The 22,633-nt window shown below is 44.0% G+C and overlaps 2 protein-coding genes across 6 annotated transcripts in view; one reads left to right on the top strand and one right to left on the bottom strand.

The window, feature by feature from the left end:
- CALD1 (caldesmon 1) overlaps positions 1 to 22,633 on the top strand; it is a 192,908-nt gene that overhangs the window by 60,317 nt on the left and 109,958 nt on the right. For 3 of the 5 annotated variants that reach the window (XM_087821009.1, XM_016222161.2, XM_087821008.1), the window contains exon 2: positions 10,591 to 10,684. The exons of 1 other annotated variant lie outside the window; for it this stretch is intronic. The gene's annotated coding sequence lies outside the window, so the exon portion shown is untranslated. The remainder of the gene's footprint in view (positions 1 to 10,590; positions 10,685 to 22,633) is intronic. One more of the 5 variants, XM_016222177.2, reaches the window with a different exon arrangement.
- Positions 2,282 to 11,929, bottom strand: LOC148092189 (uncharacterized). The gene is made up of 5 exons (XM_087821327.1): positions 11,879 to 11,929; positions 11,068 to 11,119; positions 4,098 to 4,243; positions 3,571 to 3,754; positions 2,282 to 3,450 (listed from the first exon to the last, which is right to left on the bottom strand). The coding sequence occupies exons 1-5, from the start codon at positions 11,927 to 11,929 to the stop codon at positions 2,282 to 2,284; spliced, it is 1,602 nt and encodes a 533-aa protein (XP_087677453.1).

Here is a 22,633-nt window from a genome sequence, read left to right as displayed (position 1 = left end):
GACTTCCTGCCAACTAAGACTGAAATAGCTACTTACCATTCCTTTCCCATTCCAAGGATATGTCCTATAGCTTTTCTTTCTTCTCTCTATTATTAAGAAATATTCTGCCTTATCCAATGCATAAGGCAGAAAAGAGCTCACATAAACCCACAGAAAGCAGCTCTCTTCCAGTTTACCAAGTGAAAGGGGGCACAGGACCTCTATGGTGCTGGGCACTGGATGCACAGGTGGCCACGTGCATCCCTGGCCTCTCATCTGGGTGGGGACAGACCACCAGCACACTACTGCCCTCATGTTTTCCAGCAAAGCAGCACTCTGAGGATCATTTTCTGGTCAGCCCCTTTGTTTAGCACATCTTTTAGCTGTGTGTAGTCTACTAAAGGACAAATAAGCCTGAATCCCATATGGACCCAGTAACTTGGAAGAGTTTCATGATCACAGAGCACACACAGTCATCTCATAAAAGCCTCTACCTCACACCAGGATTCTCAAGGGCTCCTCATGGGACACTCTTTCCCTAGATCTTCCCATGGGCTACTCCTTCCTAGAAGTGTATTTTCAGCCTCGATTTCTCCTCTTTCAAGAGATCATCCCTCACCATCCAACCTCAGTGGCCCTCTGTCTCAACACACTATTTTATTTACTCACTATAGGAAACGTGTGTCGTCTGTGCCACACCAGAATGTAAGCCCTGCTCACCACAGTGTGTCCCAATCCGGCTTAGAGCACTCACTCAATGAATAAGTGAATGTGGGTGTGTATCCTTCCAATACACCCGTCAGGCTGGGTCAGCCCCTGGATTTGAACACTGGCTTACGACTTACTAGCTGGGTGAATTAAGCAAATGACTTAAATACAGTGAACTTCTCAGTGCTTATCCCAAGACAAAAGTGCACATCCCACTAGGTTGTTTCTAGTGGTCAAATGAGATATGTGTGTGCAATGTGCTTAGAACAGGACCTGGCACTAAAAACCCTTAATGCACAGAGATTATTACTATGTCCAAAATTAAAGTCGAGCATATTATTATAAGAGAGTCATGGGGGTTATATGAATATTAAAGTTGAACTCAAAGGGTCCTAATTCAGTCACATGTAGTAAAATTTTAAATTAATTGAAACCAGGTTCTTGCTGACTATACCAAGTTACTCACTTTTATAAAGGATTCCCTAATTCAATCTTTGTGATAACTCCCAGTTATAATCAATTATCACCTAAGACCTTCTCCTTCATCCAGCCCCTTGATATCCATTTGGAAAATGATATCTTTCTCTGAGCACTTGTGACCAGAATTTTAAACACTTCTTGCAAATATGTACTGGCAATGTTTTTCCATTGGTATCATCCAAGGAAGGCGCTACTTTCTGTTTCTTGGGCTACTGAGTGGCTTTGGCTAGAGGCATCCTGGGAGTTTTGAGAAAATCACGGCTCCTGGGGGACTAGGAATCTAATGGCGGGGAGGGGACCCCTCCTTTCCTTTCTTACGCCTCCAATCTCCCGCAGTAAGTGAATGCTTCACACAGACCCGAACTGCCCACATGCTGCTGGTCCAGTCAGAGGAGTGGTGAGCAGCGCCTGGCTAATTGCCGCTGGCTGGGAAGGAGACTGTTGCAGGAAGACCCCCCCAAAAATTTTTTTTCCACTAATAGCATTTTCTTATTTTTTCTGTATTCATCCCCAAATTTTAAAATAAAAATACTGTGCAAATGGGGAGCAGAGGAAGGGAAATTAAGCAAATAAATACTGACCTGTCAGAGTGTTTGGGGAACATAAAACCAGAAAAGTCAGCGTCCATGCTGCCTGTCACTACCAGAACCAATAAGTAGACACAAGGGTTGGATCTTTATGGGCACTTTATTCAGATGGCCAGCGATCTGAGAAGACGGAGGGTTATGTACCCTAAAGACTGTCTTACATCTCATCTCAAGCCGACCTCTCTCCTAAGGAGAAGAGAAATGTAGGTAAAGGGTTTGGAATCCAGAAGAAAAGTAGGCAAGGGGTTTGGAATTCAGGGGAAATGGTTCATCAGATAAAGGCTGCAGCCCTGTGATTTTCCGAGCATCTCTTCATCTGCTGACCGATGACTGGGCAGTGGACAGAAGTCTCTCCCTGGAGCACAGTGGCTCAGATACCATCTTGGTCGCTTACAGTCATCCTGAGGCTCAAAGGTTCCTGGAACGGTAGCTTTCTAAGTGCTTTCATTACCAAGCCTGTTCACTAGATAACTAAAGATGAAAAATGTCAGCTTCTTGAGCTCCCCGTCATTCCCCACTGTTCGTCTTTAACTTATTTCTGAGATTGGTTCCATGTGCATGTAATTATCTTGCTGTGGAACAAGTAGCTTAGCGTTAGAAAACCTTGTCAGGGTTGTAAGGGGCTTAGGAATAAATTTAACCGCGTGCCCACATAAGCGGGTACATTGTATGCAGCAGCAAGCCGTGATGCCGAAAAAGATTAAAAGAATGAAAACAGCAAATGCCTCTCGAAGACCAGTAATATTAGGCAGCCAGGTTAGTTCAGACAAATCAAAGCCAAAGAAGCCCTCTCTCTGTTTTATCTTGGACACTATTTCACTTACTTGCTTTACTTTGTTCTCTATGCGCTGCGGGTTATCGGTCAGGTTGAAACAACAGAGCCCTTTGAATTCTTCGCATCCGTGATTGTGTCTTAACAGGAGGTAGTCGATAGCTGCGTGGTTTTCTAACACCGCTTCTCTAACCTGCCCTAGTTCTTGACTGATGGCACTGATGGCTAGAGAGGTGGCATTCAGAGCCTTAACCATAGCGCAGGCTAACCGACCCACTTCTATGTTCGAAGAGGTTGCCATGGCTGGCATTAGAAAAGTGGTCAAGGATCTATACTCAGCGGGGCTGAAAAGGTGCTCATCGCTGTTACAAGCAGGCGGCAGGGAGAGTTCGGGCCCAGCCTGGGTGGAGTGGGGCTTCTGAGGCATAAACAAAGCCAGCCTTCCTAGAGAGCATGGGCCCCCGGCACTGTTTGCTGGCACATAGGAATAAGCAGTCCTTCCACATATTAGGAACCATCCCGCAGGCAACTTGACATGACCAAAGGCATGAGATACAGGAGTGGTGGTGTTGCAACCCATCTCCACGTCCGATGAAAGCATAAAACAGTTTTTAATGCAGTTGACAAAAGTTACACACTCTCCAGATGGGGCTACGTTAGTGACTTTTAAGGAAAACATTTCCCTGTCCTTTAGAGTTACCGCAGGTCCCCAGTTATAAATATCGAAGTAGGTTATGGTCTTTTTGATATGCTGAAAAAAGAAATAGTTTCGAATGCTTTCCAGGGGAGTACAAACACCTACAAGACACGAAGTGAAAATTTGTTCCACATAGGTTCCTCCCGAGAGACAGAAGTCGGGGATGTTTAGAACATTTTTTGCTAAATATACCCACATATTTTCATCTCGTTTGAAAGGGATAAGTTCTGCATAACATGGGGTTAAACAAAAAGTAATGAAAAGAATATAAGTCTTTGTTTTTGAAAGATGACTTTCAGGTCTTCTTGCGGTTCGGTGGTCCATTGCGCTTCCAGGGCTTTCTTTACTCTGCTGTGATGAATCCGAGCTCCTATTCCTGCCCGTCTCGCCGCGGTTGAGTGCTGAGGAGTATGTCCCAAGGCCCAGTTCACTTTCTTCTCGTTGGCTCTCTGGGGATCCTGTGTCCCAAGTCTCAAGAAGCACCTTATCTCCAGGCTCAAAGAATGCGGTGAACCTGTCGGGGAGAGGTCTCTAATACAAGCAAGGTTATTAATTACAGCTAAAGTCCAACTTAAATGCTCTACAGAGTTTTTTACCTTCACTTACTGATCTATAGACGTATCTCCCACTCCAACCATAGCCTGGAATGGTCACCCATACACAATGTCATAAGGGCTCAATTGAACCCCCTCTTCGAGGAGCCACCCTTGCCCTGAGCAGGGCAATAAGTAAAACTTGATCCCAATGGAGATGAGATTCTTGACACAGTTTGGCAATATTTTTCTTCAAAGTATAACTCGTCTTCTCTACCTTCCCAGAAGCCTGAGGTCCCCATGCTGTGTGGACTCCACTTGATTCCTAAAAATTCCCTAACCTTCTGTGTAATTTCTGAAATGAAAGCAGATCCATTATTGCTCTGGATGCTGCCAGGTAGGCCAAAGCAAGGAATCATTTCCTTCAGTAAGGCTTTCGCTACCTGCGAGGATTTCTCAGTTCTAGCAGGATAGGCTTCTGCGCATCCTGAACAGGTATCAACAAAGACTAACAAATATGTCCACCCTCAGACCCTCGGCATCTGGGTAAAGTCCTCAAACAGGCATTGTCCTTGGTATTATTTCCCTTCTTTCTTTTGATGGGGATCTGTCTCAGGGTTGTTTTTCTGGCACACGACGCAACTAGCTATTACTTTCCATATGGCTTGAGAAATTCCAGGACCTGTGAGTCATGGTTCAATATAGGTGGTTAATGAATCCCTCCCATAGCGAGTGGCCTCATGCAAATGCTTCGTGACTGGCCCTACTAAATGCCTGGGAAGCAGCGTAACTCCTTTCTTATCCTTTCCCCATCTACTATTGGGATCTTCTTTACCAAACCCCAGCTCTTAGCTTTCTCTAAGTCTACCATCAATATTCAGGGTCCAACTGTGACAAGTCTAGGACAGGTACCAAAAGCATTATAAACATTCTTTTAGCAAACTCTTTCCCTGCTCGATGGGCCAGATTGTTTCCTTTACCGGCTTCAGTGCCCTCTTTCTGAAGCCTGCCACCTGTAAAGGTACCTGGACAGCTTCTAATAATTTTAACACTCCTGCTGCATGCTTAATTTCCTTCTTCTTGGAGGTTAATAGCCCTCTTTCCTTCCAGATGGAACCATGTACATACAGAATTAGGAAAGTGTACCTCAACTCGACATGCATACTCACTCTCCTTTCTTGCCACAATTCTAATGCCTTCGTTGATAAAATCAGTCCAGCTTTCTGAACAGAGGCTCTTGGGGGTAGGGCCTTGATCTCTACTGTTCCTTCAAGAGTCACAACTGCATACCCAGCCTTTCTGCTCCCTTTGTCCATATAACTGCTCCCATCTGCATACAGTCCAGTCTGCCTCTTCTAGAGGTTGGTCCTGTCAATCAGTTCTGCTAGAATAAACCTCATCAGTTATTTCAGCTCAGTCATGCATTAGCAAGGCTGAGTCAGCTCCAAGAGAAGGGAGGCAGGATTTAACTGACTTACAGTTTTGAGGGAGGCATTGGGGCTCTCAGGAAGAATTGCTTGGTACCTGCCCATTCTTCTGGCAGTAGTGAGCCACAAATTTCATTTTAGCTTTTGCAGGCTCAACACTTGGTGGGGTGCCTACATGGCAATAGACTGTCCCAAGGAAACCTTTTCAGCTTCCTGTAAAAGCTCTCAGGTGATGCCACAGCTCTCAAGCAGGCTGGCCGTTGTGATCCAGTTTCTTTGACAAGTATGCGGTGGGTTTTAGAATGTCACTAAGCATTTGGTGGAGGACTCCAAGGCAATGCTCTGCCTTTCATGAACATGTAATTGAAAGGGCGTTAGTAGGTTTGGAAGCCCCAGGACTGTGCAGAAGCCATGTGCGCCTCCAGGAACTCAAGCCTGAGTGTACTCCTTTATCTATTCTAAAGGGCTATGTTCTGGTCCTCTCAGGGCTTCCTACAATGGTTTAGCAATGAGCCCAACCTTGGAATCCAAATATGGCAGTAGCCCGCCATTCCCAGGAAGCTTCTTAGCTGTTTTCTGGTACTGAGAACTTCCATTTGAATTATGGTTTCTTTTCTGTCCCTCATAAGACTCCTTTTGCCAGGTTCAAGCAAGAATCCAAGAAACCATACTGCTCATTGGCAAATCTGGGCCTTCTGTGCAGATGCTTTATAGCTACAAGATGCCAGACGGTTCAAGCAAGGTGGCTACAGTATTGGTTAGACATTGCTGCAATGATGTCCCAATAATTAGAGGTCATCTACATATAGTAACAGAATTCTTCCTTCTACTTTTAGGTCCTTTAAGCCAGGGCTCATGGTCTCCCCCAAAATCGTGGAAGGTTCCTGCCTCTGTGGGGTGACTAATAGGTTGTAATCATTGCACCTCTGGGCCCTGTCACTCATCGTCAGAGCTATTTCCTTTTCCCAGCATAACTCTGAGTTCTCAGACTCAAACCCTTTTCCCTCCCTTGGGGCACTGATTTTTCCTGTGCTCCTTTCCTTTGCAATACACGCATTGATCACTGGCAAGTAGGGGTCGGGCACCTCTTGCCTGCCTGATGGAATTGCCCTGAGTCCTGGTCCAAGAAAATGGTGGCTGCGTGGGCCCTTTTCTGTTCTGTGTTATAAACTTTGAAGGCAATGTCTGCTAATTGGGAAGGATCCATGCCTATTCCCCCTCTAATTTCTGAAGTTTCTTTCTGATATCAGGTGCACTTTGAGAGATAAAGGTTATATGCACCATTCTAATATTTTCAGGGGCTTGTGGATCCAGATCAGTATATTTTCTATAGGCCTGGCAGATTCTTTCAAGGAACTCAGAGGGGCCCTCTGTGGGCTTTGGTTGGACTGTCTATACCACACTGAGGCTTCTGCTTAGGGGCCCCTTTCTACAGTCCCTCAAGGATGCAGCTCTTATGAAGCTATAAGAGAGGAAGGCCATTCTCATTAGGGACCCAGGTGCGCTGGGTTAAAGGTATTGCCTTAGTAGGGCTGGGAGTCCCATCTGGATTTCCTTGGTGCAGTCTCCGAGCCTCTGCATTTGCCTTATCCAATACCAACCTCCGCTCATCCCCCGTAAGCAAAATATTCAGTAAGGCTTGTATGTCTGCCCAGTTGGGACGGTGGGTGGCAAACATTGAAGTAACTAAGTCATTTCAGAAGGATCATCCCTATAAGAAGGACTAGAGTTTTTCAGGTTTAACACATCTGATGTGAAAAATCGAGCATGTGCCCAGTAATACCCAGTGAGCTGGCCCTCTGGCCCTACTCCCACTGGAAGTCTTCACAAAGGGTATGGCCCTGCCTCAGTAGGGGCTTGTCCTCCACTGCATTTGGTTCCCTGGAGGGTTCTGGATGGAGAGACCAGTTCAGGCTCACCTCCTCCTGCTCCCTCAGCCCAGTAAGGAGGAAGACCTCCCAGGGCCGGAGGGGCTGTGGGAACCCTGACCATGCTCACAGTAGCCATAACCTCCAGATCTTCCTGGTTCCTCCTTTCTGAGCTTCTGCTATCAACCAGAGGCAAACTCCCTTTTCTCTGGACCATTAATCCATTTCTTTTCAATCCTGCACCATCACTATGTAAGGCTATAGAAGCTTGTACATAAGGTATTTTGTCGCATTTCCCTGGTCTTTGACAAAACAACTTTAATTGAGTATAGTATAGTAATTTAAAGACCCGTTCGGTGGCCAGCGCTCTCCTGAGTCCGGATTATACATAAGCCAAGCAGAGTTACAATAAAAAATCACCCTCTTTTTAGTCATAGGTTTGTAAGCATAGGTCAACCAATCAGCCAAAACTCGCCCCAAAGGGCTGTTTCCCAGAACTGAGGCTCCTCTCTGCCATTCTACCAGACAGAGCTCTGAAATATCACACAAACTGAACCAGAAGGCATCTTAATTCCTGACTACCAATCTAAGTTGTAACCCTGGGCTGTAATTCTGCACCAAAAAGCGCAGTGATTCAATGAAAATGAAGGCAATGGGGAGTGCCTAGAGTCTGAGGAGACTCTCCAAGTGGAATTACTTGGCAGCTACTAGGGAGTCTCCAAATCCACACCCAGGGCCCCCAAGTCCAGGCAGCCAAAGGGACTCCCCACCAAATACCCAGACTTACCGGAGTGTCCTGAAACTATCCCACCACAGTCGCCAGAATATGAAACTGGAAAAGTCAGCTTTCGTGCTACCAGAACCCAAAAGTAGAGACAAGGATTGGATCTTTATGGGCACTTTATTCAGATGGCCGGTGATCTGAAAAGACGGCAGGTTATGTACCCTAAAGACTGTCTTACATCTCATCTCAAGCAGACCTTTCTTATAAGGAGAAGAGAAACATAGGTAAGGGGTTTGGAATTCAGGGGAAATTGTTAATCAGATAAAGGCTGCAGCCCTGTGATTTTCCGAGCATCTCTTCATCTGCTGACCGATGACTGGTCAGTGGACAGAAGTCTCTCCCTGGAGCACAGTGGCTCAGATACCATCTTGGTCGCTTACAGTCATCCTGGGGCTCAAAGGTTCCTGGAACGGTAGCTTTCTAAGTGCTTTCATTACCAAGCCTATTCACTAGATAACCAAAGATGAAAAATTTTAACTCCTTGAGCTCCCGTCAAAGATACTGTGAATTTTTTTCTTTACAAATTTCGATGTCTCTCATTATGTTCCTTTACAATCCAGGCAACTAATTCCTTGCTTTCTTCTGATCACCTATGGCCTTTACTGCAGCCTGAGGGTTATGGATGGGAAGCCTTGTGGGGCGGATGCTATAATCTATACCAGCATTCTAATGTAGGGAATTTTTTTAAGGTGCAAATTCCTGGGTACCTCTGAGGTATATCCCATACGTGGTTGTTTGGTTTTTTTAAATGTATTTTTATTGCTTTCAGAGAGAGGAAGGAAGAGGGAGAGAGATAGAAACATCAATGATGAGAGAGATCTGCTTCTTGCATGCCCCCTCCGGGGGATCAAGCCCGTAGCCCAGGGCATGTGCCCTGACTGGGAATCGAACCTTGACCTCCTGATTCATATAGGTAGACACTCAACCACTGAGCCATGCCAGCTATTTTGTTTTGTTTTTAAATAAACATCCCAGAAGATTCTGACATGCAACCAGACTGAGAATCCTCATTTTAGGGTGACAGCGCGCAGTAAGTGCCATGAGGCCAAGTACAACGGCTATTTGCTCCTTGGTGTATGTCCATCCTGTTTCTGGCACAGGGAGGGCACTCGATGCACATTTGTTTGTGAACTTATGCATAGGGACACACTTTGTAACTTTTCTTCATCTAAATCCCATCTGCTAGGAACTCTGCAAGTAGCTCTTAACTGGGGGCAGGGGCAGGGAGGCAGCAGAGCCTGCTTTGGAAAATCAAAGAAAGCCAATGAAAGCTGAAACACTCGAGAACTGTAGAGTTCTGGGGCATTCACAGTCGTCTTTGAAACTTGTTCATGGCTTCACTTTATTCATTTTGTAACATCCTGTTGGGCACTGGCAGGGCGCTCAGAGCTAGAGAGAACCAGATTATGAACCAGGCTTAGGCAAGCTTTCCAGCTAGGGGATGCTCACAGCTCTTCTTGTCCCCTTCTCAGATTTGTAGAAAAGTACTCCAAAATTTGGCCCACAGTAGAAGAAAAGGAATTTAAATGGGATTTGGAGCTCTTACCACTTTCTAGCTTTGTAACCTAGAAGTGTAATTATATGTTTTATCACTCTAACTAGATTTCTGGCTCCTGTAAGGCAGAGTCCACGTCCCCTGTATGCTGAGCAAGGTACCTTAGATGTATTGACAATACAGTCACTGGCGCATGCATTTGGGATGAGTAGTAAGACATGGTGGCTATTTAGGAAAGGGAGCTAACGGCAGCCTAAGATCCTGTTCAGAGTAAGGAAGTGGGCGGCGCCTGGTTTTGCTGACTAATCTAGGAGCCCGCATTCCTAGTTTGCAACCCAGCCTTCCTCAGATACATACAAACCGTAGGTAACGCACTAGGCAGGTTTTGGGGTTAGTTTGGTTTGTTTGTTTGGTTAGTTTTTTACCTTTGAAACCTGAAATGAGAATCTAGGACTCCAGGACCGATTTCTAGCAGTGCTATTTCAAGCCAGTCCCGTTGACATCTGTGAGCTTTGTTTGATTTTCTTCCAGTGAAAAATGACAGAGGGCAGGGTGGGAGAAAGCAAGTTCGTCCCTAAGGTCCACTTGAGACCCATATTATTCTACAGAATGAAAGGCAAGCATTAAAAGGCCAGAGTTGCCGTTCCCATACTCATATTCATCAGCATCCCTCGTTGTATCATGTTGGGCAGGTTTAGGGATATGATGATGATTTATTCTCACAGTTATTATTTCTTTGGTCTAATGTTTAATATTTATTGCTGGGTTTCACATGCAAGAGAGTTAACTCTAGATTATCTTCTAGCACATTTCTATAATTATTTGTCACCCTCCAGCACCTCCTCTTCTACCAACTGGTCAAGTTCCTGACCATCAACAGCAGAAGACCTTGGGCAAAGCAAAGGGTCTTTGAGAGCCTGAAGCTTAGCAGGCTTAAGGGTTGAGCTTAGAGACGGAGTGTACTTGACTTTGTTCTAAGGCCTTTACCTTGGCCTACTGGCATGTGCAGTGCTCTCTGTTTGGTATTAACGATACCACCTTCTCTACCCCATTATTTAGAATAACTTAGGGACTGGTTCTGTAATAATTGTATTTCTTTTCTTTAAAATGCACAATATATATTTATACTAATGTCTCATATCTCCTTTAAGGTCCTAACTAGAATAATACGTGAAGAAAAAATAATATTTTATAATGTATAGTCTACATTACCAAAAATTCATCCCCTTTAATTATGTTTCCATTTTCCCTTTATATCAGGTGTCATTAAAACATTCCAAGATCATCCAATCGAATTCCACAGGGATTGGTGATCAACAAGAAGGCTCAGGTGTGGATATCTGATTGCTTATCTGTGAGTAGAGTTCATGTGACTTGGGGGGGGAGGGACTCTGCTCTTAGCAATTATATAGCTTCTCTGCCTGATTTTCTAAATTCTTGCACCTAAAGATGCATGTAAGAAGCTAAGCTTTCTGCCGTGCCCCTTGTTGTTTACTTACCAGGCAATGTCTCAAGTTCGGAAGGAATTGTTTTGTAATATGATTTTTTGCTTTATTTTTCCTGCATACATAATATCTTAAGCAAAACAGTCCCCTTTCAATAACGAAGTCCTCACTTCCTGCAAAGAATGCTGACAGCTTGAGGGAATGAAGAAAAGAGGAGTGAGTCAGTCTTCCAAGGGGAATACCTCCCTTTGCACAAACACTGGTGATGTCAGGAGCGTTAAGTACCCCTCACTTTCGACAAATTCTCTTCTGCTTGGGATGACCTTCTGCAGCAGCAGGTCTACCTGGGGAGCAGAAAGAGGGGATTTTTAAAGGTATGGGGTGGAGAAACTAAAGGAAACTTCACTTGTTCACAATTTTACCGAAGTTGGCATCAGCAGGAAGAAAAGTTCTCAAGGAATTTAGCGTGGTTCTCAGCAATTATTGTTTCAGGGTTGTATCAGTTACACCCTGTATTAGTTTGCTATGGCTACCATAACAAAATACCACAGACTGGGTGGCTGAAACAACAAAGATTTATTTTCTCAGAGTTCTGGAGGCTAGAAGTCCAAGATCAAGATGTGGGCAGCCTGGCCAGGTGGCTCAGTCGGTCGGAGCATCGTCCTGTGCACCAAAATGTTGTGGGTTCGATTTCCAGCCAGGACACATACCTAGGTTGTGGGTTCGATCCTTGGGGATTGAGACTTCAACATGTGGATCTGGGGGGACACAGTTCAGTCCATAATTCTCCATCAGCATTTTTTCTCTAATATGCTGATGTTTAGCTTATTGCACGTGGACCTCTCTCTGATTCTTCTCTTCTGAACTAAGCCCTTAGCATCGGAGTCACTCTCAGAGCCCTTGTCTCTTTAGCCGTCTGTTATAGTCCTTTGTATGTATGTCTCTCATTTCCTTATAGCATTTCATAATTTTTGAAATTGAGGAGTGTTCCTTTACAATCCAGGCAACTAATTCCTTGCTTTTTTTCTGATCACCTGTGGCCTTTACTGTAGTGTGAGGGTTATGGATGGGAAACCTTGTGGGGTGGATGCTATAATCTATACCAGCATTCCAATGTAGGGAATTTTTTTAAGGTGCGAATTCCTATACGTCATAACCTATACGTAGGAATTAAAACCATGACAGTGGGTGAGGCTACCCAGAGAGACTGTGTGGAGGGAGAGGAGCAGTGACTTAAAAATGCCACCAAAAATTGTATGCAGCAAGTTTCCCTGATAAATAACAGGAGAGGAACCCTCTCAAGGGAAAGAAATCTCCATGATACTTCTGATGAGGGTTTGTAAGGACATGTATATTAGCTAATGTATGTCTATTTATTTCTCTCTCCTTTTATTTCTTTGGTCCTTTTTTATGCCTTCTGCTTTCCTGTCTTTTGTAGGCTATGTCCCAAACCATTCCTGGGGGGCTTGCCCTACCCAACTTTGCTCCCCTCTAGCTAACTCCACTCATGAACATGTGTTTGACTCCCTAGCTGCCTGCCCAGGGGTCTCACACATCAATACCTTCCTTTGGGACCATTTCCTTCATCAGCCAATTAGGGCAGATCAGACTGGACAGCAGGAAAGGCCCAGGATTAGACCTTTAATGTCCAAAAAGACAGAAGACAGGACCTTTTCAGGGTCAGGTGCCATGGAATATTGTCTTGTCTAGACAGTAAAGAGACCAGTTGGGGGAAATGTGCCTCTTTTGTTCCTTGAACTCCCTTTTTAGTCCAGTGTTCCCTGCTGATCCCCCCACACCACCCATGCTTTAGAGGAAGCTTTGGAAACATTTTAGGGCTTCACAGCATGACCAGAGTAGGGGCTGGTGGAGTGTAGATGGGCCATGGGTCATTATAGCCATAACAAGCTTCTTGGCTTCGGGCTCCACCATCAAATGTCTTTTCTAATGGGGCCATGTTTCTTTACCCCAGCACTGAATTTCCCTAATTTTCCCCGCTTCCTGTAATGCAAGTAAAAGGGGAAAAGGTACTTGTTTCTCTTTTATTTTCTAAAGGGTTCTTTCTTTTCTTTTAAGTTCCTTCCTTGTTTTTTATCTTTTTATCTCTCCCTTAGCTCTCTTTCTTTAGCAGAAACCCTTGATCTTTCTTTGCATTGTCTGACTATCAGCAAAAGAGGCTATCAGAGGTCCAGAAGCTTCCTCCGCCTTCTCAGCAAAGCACCACCCATCTTTTAAAATCATGAACTTCAAGATACCAGCTTTCCTCAAGTACCTTCTTCCATACTTTCCTCTTGGTGTTCTTCACAGAGCCAGGAAAAAGATGCCAGTTTTCTCATAGCTACCCAAAGGGCCAGTGACACATGAGTCAGTGATTTTTATGCAAATTATTATTTATGTATACAGAGAAATTTTAAAGTCCAGAGAAAACAGTTCTGCAACCTATGAGTGGCCTAGGTGGGATGTTCCAGATGAATGGTGGCAGTGGCCAGCCTAGGTGCCTCCCGACTGTGTTTCATTAATTTCGGGCAGCTCAAGGACTTGGAGAGAACGATAATTTTCCTATGAACATGTGGAACAAGTGCTCTGCGTTGTGTGCAGGCTTTGCCCTTGTTTTAGAACAGCATAAATGGGAGGTTTTATAACCACTGTGGGCCAATATTTTTGGAATCACTTGAAGCTCCAGATGGAGTGGAAAGAGAAGATTTTTCTTCCCTTTTTCCTTGAGTTTTACTGAACAAGCCTCCCTGGACACCCTTGACAAAGTGTTGGGTCTTCTGTTTAGTTCATGTGCCCACGCTTGTTGGAGCACGACCTAGAGGGGACTTTCTTCCACTAAGAGTCTTTTCTGTATATTTCTGGTTGTGGTTGCAGAACGAGGTTCACGTGTGACAAAGTCTTGAATCCACTCCTTCCCTAAGCATCTTACCCCAAGGAGACTGCTTTCAGGTCCTTGTCATGGAGCAAAAGGGGGAAAACATACAATGAGCTCAAGCCTGGTTAGGGATTGAGAGGACATGAGGAACACGAATTCCCATGACTTCCTGACATTCTGGAAACCTTCAAATAAAGAGGGTAGGAGAACATTCCAGCATCACTATGGACAGATTTTTAAACTTTGGCCAAATGATGGCATTTTCCTGGCCAGGTGATCACACCTGGCCTTGAGAGGCACCTCTGTGAAATCACACATCCCTGCCTAGCATGGCTATTGATGGAAAGAGTTTGTGCCAAGGTGGACACTCTGAGATAGGGGGCACAGATGGCAGGGAGAAAAGCAGACAGTGGCGCCAGAAGTCCTTGTCTAGAACTTTCCAGCCTTTAGTTCCAATAAGCATGAGCGAGTATGCAGTAAAGAGAAACAGAATGATGGTGCTATATAGCTTTTGACCAAAACTATCAAAAGTCTTATCTGAGGTTCCAACTGTGATAGAATTTGTACAGCCCAAGGACACAGACTCAACCGCTTCCAAACTCTGCTTTGATACATTCAACAAAACAAAGTGTGAACATCTTGCCCTGTTCCATGCAACGAGCCTCCAATGGGATTCAGCAGAACAAGCACCGAATCCAAGGAGGGGAAAAATCTGAGACATTTTCCTTCCCACCAGTCTCTGTTTTCCAGGTCCAACTTAATGTCAAATTAAATCTCGATTTTTTTAATTGACTTTTACTAGAGGAGATGGAAGAGCTGCATTCCCCGAAATAGATATTTTAGGCCAAACTTATTACTTAGACTTTTTTTCTCTCCTCTTTTTTGCTAATTCAAAACAAAATGTCTATCATTCACTCTAACACTAGCCTTTAAGAGCTGGAGACAAATGGAGTCTGAATATTCACGCCCATGCGGTACAAATGAGCTGTGATTTCAGGATGCTGGCTGTTTCTCTGACAGGGGAAAAGAGCGGTTGACTAGTTTAATATTTTTGGCTGAAAACACTTTGTTCAAGAGGCATGGAAAAGGCCAACATTAATATTGAGTCCTGTTAGTTAATGACCCAAAATGATATACCGTGGAATGGAGCATCCTGAGTTTGGGAAAAAGCGTGTTGATCATATCCAGAGATGCAGAGGGGGAGTGAGTACAAATATACAGGGGACCAGAAGGAATGAGTGTTTCTAAAAGCGTTTTCTCCAAGTTCTTCAAAGAATCCCACCCATAAGCATACTATGCCCGTGATTGTGAATCGGATCCCATCCCAGGCTTCCAAACTTTATAAACATCAAGACATTTGTTACAATGAGAGACCCGGGGGACATATCTAACTGCCTCCCCCAGACTGCTTGCTAATGGTTTAGAAATAAAAGATACAATTGTAAGTTGGGGTTGTTGGGCTTGCAGCCACTATTAGCACCATCTGTCTTTCTTTTTGTTCTTCCAACATATATATTCAGTCACTCACTAATTTATTCATCCTACAGCTGTATATTGAATTGGACTCTCTCCACCCCAGGTGCTACATTAGGCCTGGGCTGCCTCCGCGATTCTAATGTTCCTCCACCCTCTCCTATAAAATGGGCTCTTGTTTCATTCAATGCAATGGAAAATTTGGTGAATCCAATAATGTGTTCATTGACGTAAAATGTGATTTCTGATACTTTTATTTGTTTTTCATTGGCTTCGTCTTGGCAAAGAGTCATAATATTTTAAATTTCTCTGCCCCCTCACCCACCTATCATACTTAATTATGTGGTTTGTAGGCAAAACACTGCACTGCAGTGGCTATATCTGTAATTCTACTTTTCTGAAAATCACTTTGAAGTAGGATGCATAATTGCCCCCGATGTTAAGTTTCCTAAATTCTGGTTTTCATGAAACATTTTTTAAAGGGGGGATATAGCTGTAGTTTTGAAGTAAAAAGTAAGGGTGCTGTGATAGTTTTATGGAATGCTCATAAGAATCAAAGATGAGAGACCCTAAGTGGATTTGCCACGGAACCAATGGAGCTTGAGCTGTAGGAAATTTCCCTTGGACAGGTCCCTGCTACAGCCTTGCTGTCTAACTTTTTACATTTCTCATTGTGTTCTTTTTCTTTCTTTATTTTTATTTTTATTTTTTATGTTTTTATTGATTTTAGAGAGAGGAAGGGAGAGGGAGAGAGAGATAGAAACACCAATGATGAGAATCATCAATCAGCCCCCTTCTGGGGATCGAGCCTGCAACCTGGCGTGTGCCCTGACTGGGAATCGAACCATGACCTCCTGGTTCATAGGTCAATGCTCTATCACTGAGCCATACCAGCTAGACTGTGTTCTCTTTCTTAAAGAAGGCCTCCCAAATAATAATCAGGTCCCACAAACCCTGGATCTGCCTTGAGACTGGAACAAACAAATAAACTTAGATGATTCGACGTAATGTCTATAGGTAATTAAATAAATAAACAAAGAAATGGTCAAAACTGTGAAGTGTTGTACATTGATTTTTTTTTTTTTTTTTTAAGGCTTTAGGATGAATTCAGCTTATTTTCGAAAGCAAATACCACTTAAATGAAATAATAAATCAGTTTGCCAAAGCACAAGTGGATATAAACAGATCATTTTTACTTCACTTATAAACATCAAATATGAACTTCCCCTAACATGGAGCAAGCTAAATTTTCTGGACAGGAAATGGCTCATAAGAAGGGGCAATTATAGAGGAGCATGGATCCTTCCAGGCAATCACATGATCATTTCATCATTGAGGCTCTTGCCACAATCTACCTTGTATTACAAATGCATTTGCTGGTCTTGTAAGATGGAGCACAGTACTGGGATTAAAAGCACAGACTTGCCTGGCCGGCGTGGCTCAGCGGTTGAGCATCAATCTATGATCTAGGCGATCGAGGTTTGATTCCTGGTCAGGGCACATGCCCAGGTGGGGGACTCGATCCCCAGTAGGGGGTGTGCAGGAGGCAGCCAATCAGTTGATGACTGTCTCATCATTAATGTTTCTATCTCTCACTCCCTTCCTCCCTCTGAAATCAATAGAGACATATTTTTAAAAAAAAAAAAAAGCACAGACTCTAGGGCCAGCTGCCTGGATGAAAATACCAGCTCTACCATTTACTAGATCTGTGACCTAAAGTAAATGACTCACCTTCTCTGGGCCTCAGTCCTTTTATCTGTAAAATGAAACAATAAGGATTGTTGTAAAGATTTAAAATGATATTCATAAAGTTGTTAGAACTGGGTTTGGTAAATAGTAAGTGCTACATTACCATTGGCTAAATAAGTAAACTTCTCCCTCCGGACTGTAACCTGATATGTGTTCACTTGTGGGTTCGCCCTTGCAGCTTTGCACAGTGCCTAGCCTGGCCGGTGATCAGCCATTAATGAAGGACTCCATAGATTAGGGGTCACAAACCTGCAACCCGAGGCCCACATTGACCTGCAAATGTGCTTCCTTTGCCCGGCATGGATTTTTTTCAAATTTGTATTTGAATGCTCTTAGGGATCCATGCATTCTCCATTTCCCCATAGGCCACCATTCCCCAAATATTGACTGCTTTGGTCCTTAAAAGCATTTGAGTTTGTCATTCCTGGTATAAAGGAGTGAACACATATGTGAAGATACCTACAGTTATGGCTCCTATATCGGGAGTAGGGAGATAGGGCCAAGGAGAAAGTGCCATGTGAGCCACTCTCACTCCCTAAAGCCCTGCCTGCAGTATTCCAGTTAACTTACCCATCCTTGTGTGTATACTAAAAGTCACAGAAGTGAAATGAAAATAGGAAAGCTGAGTACATACCTGCTTGAAACAGAAACGTGCACTACCTAAAGTGGAAAGGTCATTTTCATTATGGACCAAGTGGACAAACTAGGTCATGCTGGGGTGAAGGGCAACTCAAAGGCTCAGTGACTTAAAAAAAAAAAAAAAAAGGTTTGTCACTCATGCTTTCTCTCTAACCCTGGATAGGCAAGGGTCTCTAGTCCATATTATTGTCATCCTTACTTGGGGACCTCAGCTAACAGCTGCTAGCTGGAGATATTGCTGGTTACCATGGTAGAGAGAAAAGAAATCTCTGGAGGGTCTCACATCAACAATTGAATGGTCTGCCCCAGAAGTGACATGACACTTCTGTTCACAACTCATTGGCCAGGACTAGTCGGTTGGCCCCAGCTGACCGCAAGGAAGCCAGCAAGTACATTTCGATAATGTGCCCAGAACAAAACAGGAACATAGGCCAGCCAGCACTGGTGGTCATAGCTGTGGCATTATTTGGAACTTGGACTCTCAGGCCAGAAGCTTTTCATTAAGTTCAACTCAGCAAACATCCCCATGCGTCTATAAAGGCGCAGCCAACACCCAACACTGTGAAGGGGCAGCAAAGGAGATCTAGGCCCTGACAGGAGAAGGAGACGTCCTGAACATTTGAATAGCAAAGCCACATGGTATTGAGCACCAGAAAGGACAGTGACAACAATGTTACAGAAGTTGAAAGAGAGGGTGGTTCTGGAGTAAATGTAGGACTGCGTTCGACTCTAGAAAAATAGATGGGATTTGCAGAAGGAGTGGAGGGCATTTCGGGTTACAAGAGAGAGGAAGTGGGATAAAGGCCCAGAGGTAGAAACAGGGGCTGGATTATTGCTGGACTCAGGAGTTGGCCTGGCTTGCGTCTGCATGTGAGGGTGGGGTTGGGAGAGGAACCAGGGGATGGGTACAGGGGATCCGGCCCATGGAGGACCTCTGAGGCCTACAGAGAAACAGCACAGTGGCATGTGGGAGGAAGACCATCTTTCTTCACTGAGCCCCTCTGCAGCCAGACCAAGAGTCCCAGATGCCCAACAGCTTCCCACACCCACAGAGCATCACCGAATGGAGACAGTAGTAAACCCTGGGTTGCTCCTGACTCCAGTTTAAAGCTTCTTTGATCGCTCCTCCTGCTAAGAAAGAAGATTCAAGTTCAAGTGAAATAGCCTCTCATTGCTGGGGTCAGTTCAGCCCTTCTGCTGTGTAACATCTGTTTTTGAAATTCAGCTGAGACCCTGACTTAAATCTGTTTAACTTAAAAAGCAGCAAGGGAACATCTTGTTTTCATGAATGTCCAGAGGCTGTGTGTCAACAAATAAAAGGTCTGTTTGTGATATTCAAAGTGGAAGAGCTGATTGTGAGACGTCCTGCCACAGGGGAGATTTACTGTGGACTGTTCGTTTCTGGGAATCGTGAACCAAAGTTTGAGAAAACAAGCGGACCAGCTTCGTCTAAATCAGCAAATTTCTGTTTGATGGTGGGTAAGAAACATGCTTGTACTGTCAGAAGGTCCCTGGGCTGGATGGTGTCTAGAAAAATGCCCTCACTCATGCCTCCTACTTTAGCTACGTGAAGGTCATGCCCAACGTGGATTCGCTGCGTCAGTATAAATTCCGGCAGGCAGCATCCGATCAGTCATTATTTCTGTATTACTCACACGGGATCTGAGGTAGGAAAGAAGGGGCGAGAATCACTTGCCATCCCATGAACTTGACTAGCTACTTCAGTCCTCACCTACTTCTTCAGGAGAGAAGAGCTGGATTTATCAGCACCTAGAAGAGTGAGCGTCCGGCACATAATAGATGTCGACATATATTTGCTTAATGAGTACAAACTCTGGTCTTCACGTTCCCTTTATGGATGCACATCTGTATGTGTGTTAATATCATTCCTGTTTGAAAAAGCTATTACTGCCTATTTCTAATTTGAGCCCTGCAGAAACCATTAGGCCATTCCTGTCACTCCCTCTCAGAGCAGCCTGATTTTTCCTTCCTTTATCCCGATTTGTATGGAGTTTATTGCCTGCCTCCACCATCAGACTATCGGTTTGATGAGGGCAGGGTAGTCTTGTTGACGACTAATGTGCCCCACTAAACAACGCGGCTGGCACATGAATGGTACTTCGAAATACTTGTTGAATGTTTTTTTCGTTATTGTTGTTTTTTAGAATAGTTTTATTTGCTTTTAGAGAAAGAAAAAGGGAGAGAGAGAGAAAAACAGATGTGAGAGCCTAATGTCCATCGCTGCCTCCTGCACACCTCCTACCAGAGATCGAGCCTGGAACCTGGGCATGTGCCCTGACCAGGATCAAACAGGCCACCTTTCGGTGCACGGGACAATGCCCAACCAACTGAGCCACACCAGCCAGGGCTTGTTGAATGTTTTTGTTGAGGTTTTAATTGTGAAAACAATGAAGTGTTAATGGTTGTTGAGTCTTAAGACTCTTAACTATATAGAAATCTAAACACAGTGAAGAAAACAATAAGGCAGTTGCATATACAGGGGCCTTGTGGTGATGACACGTTCATGTGACCTGCACTCTGCTGAAGGTCATGGTGGGATGGGTCAGGCCAACCATCTCTATGTTCTCAAAGTTGTCAGGCCACATCTGCCATTATAGCTGGCCAAGATTAATGTCATAGCACATGGCAATACTTTAGGATTTATTTTCGCTCAGATAGTTAACTGGTTCCCAGTGGAATTAAATCTTTCACTTTAGCCTTATTAGCTAAATTTTGTCCCACCAAACTACATGGTAAAGGCGATACAAGAATCTCTGGTCAGAAAGATGTTTTGGACCCGCAGTGGGCATACGGCTTAATATGCACATTAATTTGTCTAGTGGCCCCTATAGACCTTTTTGGAGGTCACACAAAATACAAACATTTCAACTTGAGTGGGAACAAACTGGATTCACTTGCTCCATTTTGCTCTGGCTGCCTGTGTAGACAGGGCTGAAAAGGGAATGATTTGTGTGTTCCAAAGGATCTCTAGAGAAATGCTCATTCGTTTACAAGAGGTGCTGTTCCACAATAGTTCCTTGCTTTGTATACTTGAAAACATTCCCAAAGAAACAAAGTTGGACGCAGAAAAAATAATGAGAGAAAAGGAAAATAATACTCTGAATTCTACTTTAATAGGTTGATCTGTCTGCCAGCTGGCCACAGTGTTGACTACTTGTAATATATACTTTTGGTAGGCCACATTTAGTTCTTGGAACTGTTTATATTAGACTGCAGAAACTTAATTATTCTAAAATTGGCAGGACTCACTCTGGTTACTTAATACAAAATTGCTTAGTCATCTTTATACATAGTGTGGACAGCATTGTTTAAGTGTGAAAAATTGGGAAATGCAAATATACTCCAAAGAGATTTTAGGTCAGGTAGCAAAACAAGAAGGTGACATTTTTCTCAAGATGCTTAGCAGGTGGCTGCCACATGTTTTAATTTGACAGGCTAGGTGACTGCTGAGTTGAAGTCCTTGATTACAAGTATTTTTCTGTTTTCTCTGTGGGTTTTGTCAGAAGTAAAAAGCTGCTGCTTCTGCCTCTTAGATTGTATTCTAATCCTAGATGTTTAAGGTCATGGCTTTCCAGCAAGTGTGAGGACCTCTAGCATCAGCCGTCAGAACAGCTTTCTCTTTCTCAGAGGCAAACAAGGATGCTATTTCCAGCTGCTTGTCACAAAGATCCCGTTTTGTCTCATTGATTTGAATATATACATCTTAGCATACTTGAACTATCTGCCTTCCAAATGTGATGCAGATTTATAGAGCTTCGGCAAGAAGTGGGCAGGCAAAATGAGTTCCTTTCTTGTATTCTCGAGTCTGAAGTGGCGCCGAGGGTCTCCAATTTTTCCAGGAATGCTCATGGCAACCTCACACTCTTCCTGTGACCTGGGCTGGGGCTCCTAAGAGAGATGGTGAGAAAAGATAAAAGTCCTACAGCCAATGGGTAGTGACACCAGGCCTGGGAAGGGTAGGTTCCCAAGCAAACATCCAGAACAGGGCCTTATGTTTCTAATTACTGAGCATGGTTAGAGAGCAAAATCAGGCACCACTTCTTTTTAGACTGATGGAAGCATTTAAATCAGCTCTGAATGTCAGTATTTTCTAATGATGATGGAGGAGTGGCACGGAATCTCCAAAGGCCTTGGAAATTTGGAGTGTTTCAGGTCAGCCCTGATTCTCTTCGTTTCTTATTCGTCATATGTCTGCTTTGGCCTTCTTTGTCTTTGAACGTCCCAGAGCACACACATCCCCCTAGCCAGTAACACCTAACACCCCCCTTCCTGAAACCAGACTGTTGTTCTAAGGCAAGGTTCTTTCCCGCCAGAGGGAAACAACTGCAAATCACTGTACAAAATGGAGCTCCAGCCCTGGCTGGTTTGGCTCAGTGGTTAGAGCGTCGGCCTGTGGACTGAAGGGTCCCGGGTTCGATTCTGGTCAAGGGCCCGTACCTCAGTTGCAGGCTCAACCCCTGGCCCTGGTCAGGGGGCGTGCGGGAGGCAACCAGTCATTGTATTTCTCTCACATCGGTGTTTCTCTCTCTCCCTTATACTCTCTCTGCAAAGCAATGGAAAAAATATCCTCGAGTGAAGATAAAAAAATAAATAAAAATAAAATGGAGTTCCATCGCAAACCACCACCATCCCCAAGGTCACTAAAAACTCGAATGGAGATGTGGCATTTTGGTAATGTGCTAGCCGAGTTTGTCTGTTTACCAATTAAGTCGGTTGAATAAGGAAGGCCCTGGAACCCATTTTAATTCAACAAATGTGAACCTAAAGCTGACTATAAGATGTAACAGCTGGATCTTTGAGGGATTACAATCTTCTAGGAAAGACAGCTATGTCCTTAGTAATTTAAAACAAGTGATAGACTAAGTACTGCAATAGAAATAAAATGTGGGTATCAGGACAAACCCATGTCAGATAGTCTTGTGCTGGTCTTAAGCCTATACTGTGAGCCATTCCTTACATGAAGAAAAGGCCAGAAATCCCCAAACTAGCAAACTATTGAGCTACCACCTAAATGATTTGTGTGAAGAAACAGTCTAGGTGCTTCTCAATTTATTATTTAACTGCTGTGTAGATTTATATCTTTAAATTATGTATCTATTATGTC

Source organism: Miniopterus natalensis, chromosome 10 (assembly GCF_054644295.1).
Source record: "Miniopterus natalensis isolate mMinNat1 chromosome 10, mMinNat1.hap1, whole genome shotgun sequence".
NCBI classification, from domain to species: Eukaryota; Metazoa; Chordata; class Mammalia; order Chiroptera; family Miniopteridae; genus Miniopterus; species Miniopterus natalensis.
Note: the sequence above shows the minus strand (reverse complement) of the source record. Positions and strands in the feature narration are given on the sequence as shown.

What these genes read in the sequence shown, in the direction of transcription:
- LOC148092189 (XM_087821327.1), bottom strand. Translation starts at nt 11,929, where the DNA reads ATGACGTATAGGAATTCGCACCTTAAAAAAATTCCCTACATTGGAATG. An exon ending in TTTCAGAAATTACACAGAAG is followed by an intron (nt 3,755 to 4,097) that starts GTTAGGGAATTT and finishes TGCTTGTATTAG; the next exon opens with AGACCTCTCCCCGACAGGTT. An exon ending in CTCGGATTCATCACAGCAGA is followed by an intron (nt 3,451 to 3,570) that starts GTAAAGAAAGCC and finishes CATGTTATGCAG; the next exon opens with AACTTATCCCTTTCAAACGA.